A 13,618-nucleotide genomic window follows, 5' to 3' on the forward strand; every position below is an offset into this window, starting at 1 on the left:
ATCCAAAAAGCAAAAGGGTTTTTCTTCCTGTGATTTCCTTATTTTTTTAATGCAAAATTGTTCTATCTTCCAGACCGAGCTTCAACTAAACACAGGGCTCCGAGTCAAGCCAAAGGGGCTGGCGACAAACAGAGGCAGAAAACATTGTTATGGACTTTGTTCAGAAAACTAAGCCCTTAAGAGCCAAACCTATCTCTAAACATGGTAATTTATCAAAAGCAGCACAGACTTGCTCATAGGCAGTATTGTGTGCCGCTCTCCGAGAGCAGATTAACAAGATTTCCGCCACCCTCCAAAAAAGCCTTTTTCCCCTCAAGTCACATCTTCCGTGTAAACAGCAAATGTATTATAAAAACATTATTTTCATCAAAGTGCAGCAGCATTAATTTTAGGAACTCGCTGCATTTAAAAATGAGGGATGAAAAGATCTCCGCACCGGAGCAATGCCACCGAGAAAGTCGCTTTGCTCCCACAGAGTGAAGCCACTGCTGAGAAAGAGAGAGAGAGAGAGAGCGGAGAGTTTGCGGGGGACCGCTCAGCACCGGTGGGCACTGCCAAACTTGGCTCCGCTCTCGGCCAGCCCCGTCGGGGCCTGATCCTGCCGGCACCTCCGGGAGGGTGGAGGGGAGCTTCAGCTTTGCCAACGACCCCCTGGGGGCGGGAGGAGGTTGGGGAAAGATGGCTGCGCCGCCTGCCTCCCCGGCACCCCGACTTTGAGGGATAGGTGAACACAAATGATTTCTATTCCTTCCTCCCCAGCCTTCCCCAACCTCGCAGATTATCTTACCTGCGCCCCTGCAGAGCAAAAAAGAGGATCCCTGGGGCCGTGCTAACGCCCCGCTTTTTTAACGGTTATTAGACAGAATAGGACGGATGCCGCGCAACAGCCGCACCAGCAAACATCTGTATCAGCCACGAGTCCCGGGGTTTAACCGATTATCCCCAACACCAACATTACTTCACATGAGGAGAGTTCAGGGAGGACCAATATGGGATGTGACGGCATAAATCGGAATTAGATTAAAACCAAAAGTTTAGAAACCACCGCCGGGTCGCCAAGCTGTTGAAGGCCACGTCTCCCAAGTCATCTCCCCCCATTAGAAGATTTTTTTTTTTTCCCTCTCTCTTCTTTTGCTGCTTCCAGATGGAGCACACCGACATAAAAAACACGCGACTGGGCTCTGAGTATTCCTTAAAATAAAGCAATTAACTTATTTCCAGGCTCCAGCAAGCGATCGTGACAGCCTCCCCCCGGCAGAAAGTGGGAGCCGTGGTCCCTGACCCCCGGCCAACACAAAAGAGGCAGCCCCAGCACAATGCCTGCTGTCAGCAACTGAATTATTTTTATACAGGAATTTTTATCTCTATTGTACAAACAAGTATGTGTCTGTGCTGACTTGTTAAGCAATCCACTTGTATGTAGAATAAGATTTTTTTTTCCCTGCTACCAGTCACACAGCTCTAAGATCAGAAGAAATACATACTCTTTGAAGCTCCTCAAATGTTTTAGTTAAAAGGACAGCAGTTGTTTTCAAAGATCCAAGAGTATCTTTATCAGAATTTAATTTTTCCTTATTGATTTTTTTCTAACATAACACAAATTTAACACAGGACAGTTTATAGTTTATTACAAAATAATACAGCCTCTAAATAATCTTTTGGGAGATAATACTCTTTTTCCAAATGCATCCCACTGTGTTTTACCTCCTCATAGAGAACAAGGCTCCCCAACTACCGTTTCTCTTTGCATAACTATTTCCTAAATATGAAAATCGGTATCAATAATAGAGAAAACACAGCGAAAACCCCCTGGCCACCCTCATGCAGTAAACGCTCCACGCACTTGCGATGCCCTGGCTGAAGCACGACAGTTTTGCTGTTATATTCTCTTACTCCAGAAAGAATAAACTCAGTAGCTAAAATGCAACGAAAGCCAGATGATTCATGCAAGGTCCGAAAAAAACCAAACCAGCTGTGATGCTGTAGCAAAGTAACACCAGGTGACAAATTAATCGCAATGAATTTGGGGGGGGTGAGGGGGGCATTTTTATTTTTGTGTTTCATATTTTGCTGCCTGCTAAATCAATTAAGCGAGGGATGAATGCAAAACTAAACTCCTTACTTGGTAAGGAGTGAGGAATTGTAATGTGTGTTTATTCTAAACAGGTAATAGCTGTAGTAATAATAGTAGTATAGTATAGTAGTAGTAATAATAATAATAATATAATAATAATATCCACAACAACAATAATAACACCACTCAAGGCAGCGCTCTTCTTTAAGCCTTTGTTGTTCTGCGGTAATTCCATTGTTTATTTAGGCAGAGGTTTTTCTATCTGACGCTGAGATCAAATTGTAGGTGTAATTGTCGAGCACTTATGCAAAGCAGGGGGAGGATGGAAGCAGAAAGCCCTTGGTTTTGACTGACCAAAGCTCCCCAGGTCTCCCTCCACCAGCACCCGCCTGGGTGCGAATTCAGCACCCTCTGAAGCTGCTTCAGATCTCAAGAGCACCCTGACAACGCCTACCTGGAAGGGCAGAGTTGAAGCACTGCTTCTCCTCGACAGCTATTTCACAGGGATATTAAGCCTCATTTCCTTGACGGTAATGCAATTATTTGGGTTTTGCTTCTCGCTCCGGTCTTGGTGTCTTAGCTATTTAGTGCGCAACGCAAAAATCCAAGCTCGAGCTGAGCTCCATACCCATCAAATAGGGAGAAGCGGTGGGGTTTTTAACAGCAACCTGTTCAGGTAAAAACTTCCAGCAGAATTGCAGCAGGCAAGTGGGGAGAGGTCTCCGGGGAGAGCAGCGAGAAGAAACACTTTTGGTGCACTGTCTGCAAATCCAGAATTCAGCAGCTTTTTTTGGCAGCCAATTTGTTTCAAGTGTTTTGTTTCAGGAAACGTATGTATTTTTCTTTGTGCATTTTGTGGATTTACTACAACCGCTCCTGACAGCTGTTGATTCAGTTAAATGAGCACATTATTAAAAATCCTCTAACATCCCCACGCTGAAAAACAGACACCTTTGGATGGAGCTGAAGATTTGAACCCAGAAGATGGAAATGAAACCCCTGTGAAGGGGATGTACAGCCTGGGCTGTGCCTGCAGCCGGGGGGGTAAAGGGGGCTCCAGCCCCTGTTTGTGGCGACTCTATTTTCTTTGTTTCAAGCAGACCCAGATACTAAAAAAGAATGAAAAGCAAAGCAAACGATCTCAAGTATAAAAAATACGTGTTTGCTAATACTTGGAAAAATTACATCCCCAGCAGGCTGGCATTAACGTGCTTCAAATAATTCTGCAGTGCCCCATAATTCGTTTTCTTTCCTTACTTACTAGCCAATTTTGCAGAGGAAGAACACCTATACAAAATGAGGAGGGAACTAAATGGATGTTTTCATTTTGCTTTAGATCAAAGGAAAACAAGAACGCAAACTGTGGCATATTGAATATTTTTTTCCACCGCTGTCATTCACACTAGGCTATCGAAGTTTTATACAATTCCCCAGCCCGGCTGCATATTAAGCTGGCTGTGTACAGCTTTATTATAGCGCGGTGGTGAGGAAACATTAATATTCCTGTGTTGCATCTGACAGGACATTTACATGCGCCCATCTGAGCTCACACCTGAGAGCTGCTCCAAGGTACAGTAGCTGTGCTCCGATTGTAAAGGCAAATGAAGAACACAAATTCCCTGCTGGGATTGGGGCTGACCTCACCACACCCCACACCGCAAACCTTTCCCTTGCCAACCCGAGGCAATGCCACCTCCGAATGAAGAATGAGCCGGGGAGCAGCCACCAAGTTACCAGTCCTCACAGAAGAAGAGCGAAAAGCCTCGCTGAAATATTTTAAAGATGCACAGTGAGTGCAGCTGGCCAATAAAGGTTGGGAAACAAACTCGCTGAATCCCGTGCGGGATGCGTTGCATACTAAACCTGATTAGAAAGACGGGGAGGATGTTTATGGGCTTCAAAATGGGTTTGGCATTAACACAGGAGGGTTTGAATAATGTGAGCGCTTGGTCTGCCCGTCCACGAGGGTCCGCAGCCACCGCTCCAGCTCCTGGCAAGCATTTAAGTGCGCAGGTCCCCGTCTGGAGGGACAATGCGCACTCAGGATGGTGGCCCTAAAGAGCAAACTGTGTTTGATGTAAATTCATTATGAAATGGAAAAGAGAGCATCCCAACCGCTCAATCGGTTTATGAGTCCGTGAATGTGCCCGTTATTTTTAAAAAGTCTGTAATAAATCACAGCAACCCATATACTGATACCAACCATCGTGGGCCCAAACCCGCTATGCCCAATGTTACCGGGAGGCAGGCTGGAGCTACTGCATTTGTACAAAGTGAGATAAAATAAGTTCATAAGCCCAGGGAAAAAAAGAAAAAAAACAAACAATGGTTAATTTTAGGGCCACGCTACCCATATGAATATAGGTCTTAATGTATTAAAATGTATGAGCTTGGCATATGTTATGAACTTGTGCAATATCCCAGAACCTGACACATAAAATACAGCCCTCCCGGATGGAAACTGCGTTCAGATGCCTGCCAGGCTGAGAAGACGACCTCCTTGGACTCGCGACACCGCTGGCAGCACCACGACCCGAACAAAATCACAACAAGAAGAAAGGTAACGAGAGATTCTCAGCGATTAGCTAAAAGAGAAAAAAAAAAAAAAACACAACACAAACAAGTGGCAATGTGCCAGGCCATGTCCAGCTTGACGCTAAACGCCTTTTATTGCACTAAGCTGGTACTATCGGACATAAAAACAGACCGAAGCTTGAAGGGAATTTTGTCCTAAAAATTTCCGTAATGAGGATGCATGCAGGCAAACAACTGGAGGCTGAACTCCCGTTGCCTGACGCTGTCTTGCAAGCCTCTTTAATCGTCTTTATTATTTGAATGAAATAAGAAAGAGCTCGTGGGTTGACGGTTGCATATACAAAACGGGGTGATGCTAATAGGCCTCTTCCTCTTTAAAAGAGGCATTACCAAATTATGGAAATGTTTAGGGAAGACTTTATTTCTCCCACCGGGCTAATTAGAAGGCGTTTAATTTACTCCCTGCCTCAGTTTCCATCACCCGGCATTCGTTGTTGGGACTCGCTGCATAGAGCCTTACATTTATTGCGCGCATTATTTTCAAAGCTTTCGGCACGTGACGCTAACGTGCACCTTTTCAGATCTATACGAAGCTTAATGCGTGCTGGGCTGCCTCTCCAACCACAAGCGTTTTGGATGCAGCGATGCTTCAGCCCACGGTGAGCTCCACAATTAAATGTCCCATACAATAGGAGAAAGAATGCAAAACGCGTTTCTCGTCCTCTAAACCAGAAGATCTGATTTGCAGGAAACAAAAAACCAGAAAGATTCAGGGAACTGCCAACACTCTGATGCTTCCCTGGAAGGATCACGCCGAGGCAGAGGAAAACTTTCTACTCTGCTTCTGTGCTTGAAGTGAACTCGTATTTGTGTTTCCAATAAAGAGCTATTTTTACATTAACTGCCTGTAACAGCAGGGAATAGGAAAACTAACGCAATCTTTACCTCGTACAAAGGATGATATTGGTGTCACGTGTTTGCTTCTTCAAAAAATGTTATTTATAAAAGGCAACAGGGAAAGCTCAGAAACTATTGACTCTTCCCTGTATCCCTGCGCGAGTAGCATTAGAGCAACTTTTTGATCCCCCACATTTTTTACATTTTTCCCCCCGAGAAGTAAATTTCACAGCCGCAGAGGCCACCGCCTTTAATTAAGCTTTCAAAAGTCTTCTGACAATGCCAACAATTGCAAGACACTTCTGGAGCTCAATCATGCAATCATCGTGACACTTCTATTTACAATTTGTCTTAGAAAGAGTTTCTCTGACATTGTACTTTGACAAAACAGCCAAGCTGCCGGTTCACAACCTTTCTCTGTCTTATTTACAAATACAGCTTGTACACAGGGCACCGAATCTCAGGAGCGGGAGCCTTTGGGTAGTGCCCTCACTATTTTTCCTGCCTGCGACTGTTTTACCCAGCCTGGGCCCTCTGTTTCTTTATATGGGGAAAGCAGACAGAATTTGACTCCAAAATATTTCCATATTCCTTTCCCCCCGCGCACACCTTTTTTTAAAGCTTTCATCTTAATGTCCAGATGCAATGCTAACTATTCAATGCAGACAGCAATATTTTTTTGTCTCCGGAACAAAACAAAACAATACGGAATGGCAATTTACAACCTACAGAATTATAATGGCAACTACTAATAACAGCCCAAGAAAATTTCTGTGGTGTAATGACTACTCAAAGACATTACCTCCTGAGAACTGTAATAATCAAATGTACTTGATCTAAAATTTAGTACCACATTATGTCCACCTTCCCCCGATTACTGCAGACAGAGGTTTTTCTTATGTTATTTTTCCATGTATTTTATTTGAATGCCACAAGCAGTCTGAGAATAAAGGATTCAAGCAGTAAAAATGACCTCCCCTCCACCTCCCCTCTTTGTACAGTAAATACGGCATCCGCAGATACACACTCGGCATTATAAAGGGGAATATGCAGCAGCACTCCAAAGTGTTCCTCCAACTGCCTCCAAGTAACATTTAAGCTCCTTCCTCGCCCAAAAAACAACCTTTCATTAATTCCCCCGGATTTATATATTCAACAAACAAACCGCTAAAACCTGACAGCGGCAGACAATAAATATTTCTTCAGCCTTTTCAATAAGTGAACAGCAATTTTACATTCACTGATCTCTAGATACTTCAGTTAATATTTCCCCCTATTGTAAAATATGAGAGCGGATAACTAAAGCCCTGCCGTAGCACTCACTGCAAATCACGGGCTGCCGGTATCTGGTGGTGAGGCTTTGACATACATATTGATGAAAGCTGCCTCATTGGACCCACACAACATATCCTATTAATTTTCAGTTAAATTTACGACATTTCAGCTATAGCGCTGGATCAGCATCACTCAAAATTTTATAGCAAGTCAAAGCTAGGCGCAGGCAGACACCCACATGGAAGAGACAGGTACGCATGCCTGCACCTATATGGATCTCACAGCTACTGCACAGGTTGCACACACACACACAGACAGAGGCTCTTGTAATCAGCCCCGTCTCTGGAAAATGGTGAGGATAAAGAGCAGCCTATCGGCTAAAATAGACATAATTTCTCCCTGCATTTGAATGACTCGCTGCCTCCTTCCTTGTCTTTAGACGAGCTGATCCTTAACCATTACTTATCTTACGATGATCTTTTACTCTAACACACCAACTTACTGGCTACAAAACTGCAGACAGTTGCATCCTGCATCCAGAGCTAACCTGTGACACCTCTTGCAGCCTAACAACTAATCGGGGATTTTTTTACATTGCTACTAAATACATATTTACTGGTCTCTTACCAGAAAGAATCAGTTCACTCAAGTCCTGCATATTTTCCTAAAGGCAGCCTCCGTCCTTTTTTTTTTTCCCTTAATTACACACTCATATCTTTTTGCATTTTGCATCCTTGCACAGAAATCAGATATAAAATGTCAGAATTCAAAGAGCCTGAGGTTCACTGCAGGGGCCTTCCAGAAACCTGAACTCCACAGCTCATTCCAAGACCCTTACTGGTAATTTTACTTCTGGACCTCACAAAGTCCTGTCCGCAGGTCACTCCAGCTATTGCCACACCTCTTTGGAATACGAGGGGGGTAAACTCATCCAAGTGAAAGGGGAGACGAAATCACAAAGGGGAGGGACAGTGCAAGACCCTGGTGCTCCTTCCCCCCTCCCACAGCCCAGCTGCACTTCCCACCACCGGGAATAACCAGGGGACCCTAGCACCCATCGGCTCTGTCCTGGATGGGGAGGCGCAGCAGAAGACCTGTGCTCTTGGACCTCCCGTCCGCGGGCAGGGCTGGGTGCTACCACACAGAAAACTGGGGCTGGGAGATACCTGGACAATTGCAGCTCGGTCTCTGCTCGCAGCAGCGCTCGTGGGGTGCACCACGAGCCCGCTCCCAGGCCGGACCACCTGCACAGCAGAAGCCATCCTTACACGCAGGAGCCAGCAGGATCAGGCCCCTGCCGATGTCCAACTCTCCTTACCCATTGCCCTCCGCTCACCCAACCATTTAAAGTCAGTTAAAACCACAGCCTTTTCTGAATTAACAGCCCCGTGACATCGCACGAGGCCAAATCCTGCTCGCTTCACGTCACCCGCACCACACGAAAGCGTGATTTGGCACGCCGAGTCTCCCGCACCGAACGAGTGGCAGAGCAAAACCCTCAGCCGAGGAGTTTCCCCTCATGCAGAATCCCCCTGGAGTGGCCGTCCCTCTGGCTGAGGGACCTATTTGGGACCACGGAGAGGAGAACGGGTTTAATTCTTGCTTGACAGATACTGTGTTTTGTCTTTTCAACAGAGCGGCGCCGTACGTAAATACAGCGTTACATCATACCGCCGCTCCTCCATATTTGGTGATTTAGTATGGCTCCAGAGCTCGGAAGACTACAAATCCCTTCCGCCAGGCTCCCGCTTCATTAATCATGCCCTACGCTTCTGCTCGTTTTCCGTCAGATCGCAGGCAGCACATGGAAATGGGCACTGCCCTCTACCACTCTGGGAAAAAAAAAAACACCTTTTAACATCCATGGCCAGGAAGTGCCATATGCAGAATTATTAGGTTTTTTAAGTCTCTTTCAAAATGTAGCTTAGCAGTAGCTGAGCCTCCGTTTCCTCTTAAACATAAATATATACATGTATTCAAAGTAAGACCTATTACTCTGCAGAAATAGTATACGTTCATTCACATTACGTATGCACGTCTACGCAAAGGCTTTGCATACATACGTGTGCACAGACAGATACACGTGCACCGACACATATTTGCTGCCACTGCAAAACCTTCAAAACTTCATCTCTCCAGCGTGATTTGCCGGCCGGTTTGGAGGCCAGGAGGCTGCTGGAGTATTGCGCTGGAACTCCCAGTGCCTACCGCCCTATTATGGTTTAACTCTGTGGCCAAAGCGAGCCCAAGACAAGCTCTAGCACATCATCTGATGATGTACTGCGCCTCTGACAACCCCGAACGGTCCTGTGGGCTGCCCAAAGAGAGGTACCGGCAGTGCCACATCCCAAACATCACTGGGAAGCGGGGTTTGAAACTGGTTCAGGCATTTGTTGGTGCCGATATGCTGCGGTCTCGCCTTTTCCGACTGGTAGTATTGGCGCGGTTTGGAGTGATTTGCAACACTCACTGCAAATGGGTAGTACTCTTGTTTACTAGCAAGATTGTAAAAGCAAAGCGTGCCTTGTTACACTCCCAGGGCTCTGTGATTTTCTTTCACATAGCGCACACTATTTTTTTAACCTCATCTGTGAAAATATCTGCACGGCGAATGGCTTTCCGGTTCAAGAAAAAAAAAATTATGCTAAGAAATGGAATTATTTATCCTTTTTTTTTTAAATTACATTTCATATTGTTTGTTGCACAAAACAGAACTCTGCCTTGGACATTTGTACGGCTGACATGTGGTTGTGTAAACCGCAAACAAAATCAAGATACATCTGTCAAAACCACATCAGAGACAAGAGAGAGCACAGCGAAGCATTTATCATTTGGCTGAGGAGGCAGGCTGCAGAGAGCGGCCTTTCCTGTCAAACCAACCTTTTGAAATTTCCAACATGCCCTTAAACTTTTCGAATAAGCATGTCTGTGCGCTTCAGCAACTGCCCTCTCTACTCTGGCCTGGCCAGTCGAAAATGGCATCTTAAAGTCAAGGTCGGTGGTGTCACTTTGCCATGGGGCTGTGTTTAATTACAGTCCATACGCTGACAGCCAACATGGAACCAAGGCTGGCTGATGCTCAGTTAACTCTTTCACCCCTGACTTTGCCAAAGACTCAAAAGCTCCTCGCTCTATCGCGCGGCAGGCTCTGAAATCTCCTCCTGCAGCGCTACGGCGGCAGGCGAGACACCGGGAGACGGTGACTACAATACAGGCAAATCACGAGAGCAGCCTCAAACAATACCGTTAGAAATAGCGGCTGGCACGGCACGTGCCTGTTGATCCTGCCTCTGCGCAGGCACTGGGAAATACCGGTCGTGCGCTCACCACTAACCGAAGGCAGGGTATTTAACACATCGGCCGTCACGGCGAGCAGAACAGAGAGACAGACACAGCAGTTTACAACTGCGAACATGCTACGTTGCAACTGAAACGGAAATAAACTCGCAAACACTTCTCCTTGCTTTTAATTTACCTGCTATATGTTCCTGTTTAGGGCAAATTCCTCTAGATGACGTTGATAAACAATCGTCATCCTCTGGCGTAACCTGGATGCCAACCTCCACGGGATTGGATGCTTTTTTCAGCTCACTTGGTGAGGGTGAAGGTGGCTTATCCACAGCCTTCTCTAAGCAGAGACTGCCATTGCATTGTTTCCGTTTGTGCTCAATAAAAATAAGAATGTCCCCCAACGGGAAGTTCATCTGACACTGGCCACAAGTGAGGAGGTCGTGGTCCCCTTCCGGAGCTCCCAATGTGCCATGTTCAGGTTCGTCATCAGTGAGAATGGCTTCAAGAGGTTCGGCTGCAGTTTGAGAAACAAAAGGAGAATCATTAGAGCTCTAGGGGAAAGGAATGGGGTATGAGGGGGGAGTAGGGGGGGAGGAACGCGCCGCGCCGAGCCCCCTTTTCATGAATATTACACCCTGCTTACATCGTCCGCCTGCTCCCCCCTCAACTAAACCCGTGCAACACGGCTGTTAGCACGGCAGCAAGGAGACGAATTCATCAGTTACAGGGAAAGCGATTTTGCAGAAGCAGCTGTAGCATGCAGAACTCCGAGAGCGAGCACTGCAACTGTCTCTGTGTTCCTACGTGAGGACAAATTTCTGACTCGATTCAACGATTCGGTGGTAAAATTAAATTAATAGTCTGAAAGAATACACTGCAAAACTCTGTGGTACTACAAAGAGAAGCGAATATGGTGTTTTATTGCCGGATGTATTATTTATGTATATGAATTCAAGGCTAAAAGCACTGCACGCGCTCTCTCACACACATGGGTGTGTATTTTCCACCAGCCAGACCTACTTTCTAAAATTCACAAGTCTGAACTACGCGGGTGTGGGTGCAGACAAAAGGTGTTTCAACATACGGATATTGCATATCCCTTATACAGGCCGCGCAGGTAGCATGTGCGTGTGTAAAAGAAACGAGAGGGAGAGCCACACCGCGTGGCCGCATACATCCAGGCACCGACCCACGGCACATACAGCCCTTCTAATGCACGTGCATACCTAGACGTATGTGTTTGTGTCACTATCCCTATCAGCCCGTTTGTGGCTTCCAATTTAAAAATTGGAAAGCCAGGAGTTATTCACGGGGGAGGGTGGGGACGAGACAAATAAATAAATAAATAAATGGCAGAAACCAAAATGATAAAAGCAAGTGCAGCAGCAATGCCTGTGGGGCGGTGGGAGACACCCCTCACTTTTCAGCTGCTCCTCAGGATTCAAATAAATATCAAATTCACTACCAATTCCACACAGAGATTCTAGCTAGATGGGTTATTTTTTAGTACTTAAGGAAACAAGGCAATTACTCATTTTTCCTTTTTCATCCTGAAATAAAGGAATGCCTAAATTATCTTGAACGTGTTAGCACTGGTGGCCCTCAGCATCTAAAAATCAGCGTGGCCAAGCGACTGCCACATTTCCTTGCAACAGTGAGAAGTGCCTTCTTTAAACTCAAAATACCTTGCCTAATGTTGTCAAAGTTGACAAATTTCCTGAATGAGCTCCAAAAAGCTTCATTATGAGGCTATTTCTGCTCACAGAATTGTCAGTGGATGCTCTAACCAGGCAGACGCAGCTCTCTTTTCTGTTTGGGTTTTTTTTTTTTGGTTAAGTTTACAGAGAAATACCTTGGCAATCTGTGTGCTGTCTCCATCACTATTGCCTTTTACGAGAAACAAAAAATAAATACCAGCAGCGTGTTGGTATCCCTCTACCTGCACAATACAGCACGCACGCTAACAGCAGCGAGCAGGAGGAGAGGGTACTACACATACAACCCACCTCAAAAGCCTGCCAGGTAACACAAGCGAGACAGAATACAACTCCTAAACAGTTAATCAGCCTGACCTTCTTTAGCTGGCTGCCAATTTCACATTTAATGAACTTAAAGCCACAGAGAATCAAAAAATAGATTTTAATTTGACTGCACGATATTGGAACTGATTTTGATAAAGTGCAAAAATCCAGTGAACTCAGGTTAAATTTATTTCAACCCTACCTAGGCTGAATATTGAGGAGGAAGATCTGGAGTAGCTCCCAGTTGTGCTGCGTAAAATAATATTGAAAGAGCACACTACCTCGCCGTACCTCAGCTCCAACTAGGACACAGGGATCCAGTCCATCATTTCTTGCCTCTAGTACTACTTCTAATTTAACGTAAGGTCAACCACAGGAATATGAAGGTTACATTCGTATTAATAAAAACAATGTCTTAATCGCTGGGGTTTTCTTCTAAACTTACAGACCGACAAGATAAGACACACAACATGCATTTCACACTCCTCGGGAAGCCGGGAGAGGAGCAGGGTGTTTCTGCGGGATTGCTGGGCATGGTGTTTTTCTCCCCTGCCGTTCCTTGTGTTCGGACCGAGGGAGTAAATTATTGCAGGACTAATTCCACCAGTAGCTCGCTGCACGCCGCAGACAAAGGTATTTTGCAAATCTAACTTCTAGCTCACCAACTCTCCGCAGCAAAAGACGCAAAATACCCCGTATTCCCCTTACAACTGGCTTAGTGAGGAGCTCTGCATAATCATTACTCAATTATAACGTTTTCCCGCGGCCTGATTTCTTTCTGACGCTGTCAGTATTATTTAGCAGGGGAAGGTAACCCGGTGCTTCGACACCAGACAGTTAAAAGTAGCGCTAAACAAAAATAGACTTTGCTAAAGTCTGTACGGACTGGGCTGATTTACAATCAAAACCAGGAAATGAAGTGGTAATTCAGAGGTTGCTGATTACACCTCCACATTTCACCTAATTAATTTTATAGGAGGCAAAGTTCTTGAAAATAACAAGATGATCAAATGTACAGATATAAAACCTGTAACCTCAACATTTTCTATGCTCTTAACGTAAATTATTGCTAATTAACAAGAATTATATACTAATGTATGAAATACAGCTGGCACCGCATTCACTGCAAAACATTTGCCTTCTGATGGAGGCAGAGCCAGCGAAAATACCTTTTTATTATTATTACTCCTACTTTTAAAACAAAATACAAAACATCGGCTTTACAAAGAAAACGCCACAATACAATTCACCTGGTCTCGCCACTGATTTTGCAGGATGCGTCTTTTAATTCTGGGGCAATCAAAATTCCCTGCCTGGGTCCCTAATCATCCGTCCCTATTTTTCATGCAAATTGCTCTTCCACCAACATGTCTTTTCAGCTTCCCCCCTTCGCCCTCCTACTCCCCCCTTCTTTTTCCCCGTTTCCCAGTCACCAAAACAACCGCACCGTCTCTCCGGCAATAGCGGGATGGATTTTGGAGTGTCGGGAGAAAGGAGGTACCGGGGGTGATGGGGCTGGGGGGGG

The 13,618-nt window shown here is 45.4% G+C and overlaps 1 protein-coding gene across 1 annotated transcript in view; it reads right to left on the reverse strand.

Annotated features, from left to right (window-relative positions):
- Positions 1 to 13,618, reverse strand: part of BCL11A (B-cell CLL/lymphoma 11A (zinc finger protein)) — a 67,774-nt gene that overhangs the window by 50,446 nt on the left and 3,710 nt on the right. Inside the window, 1 exon segment of the mRNA XM_009886020.1 lies at positions 10,257 to 10,586. Within this exon segment, the coding sequence (XP_009884322.1) occupies positions 10,257 to 10,586 (330 nt within the window).

This window comes from Charadrius vociferus, unplaced genomic scaffold, assembly GCF_000708025.1.
Source record: "Charadrius vociferus isolate BGI_N301 unplaced genomic scaffold, ASM70802v2 scaffold455, whole genome shotgun sequence".
NCBI lineage: Eukaryota > Metazoa > Chordata > Aves > Charadriiformes > Charadriidae > Charadrius > Charadrius vociferus.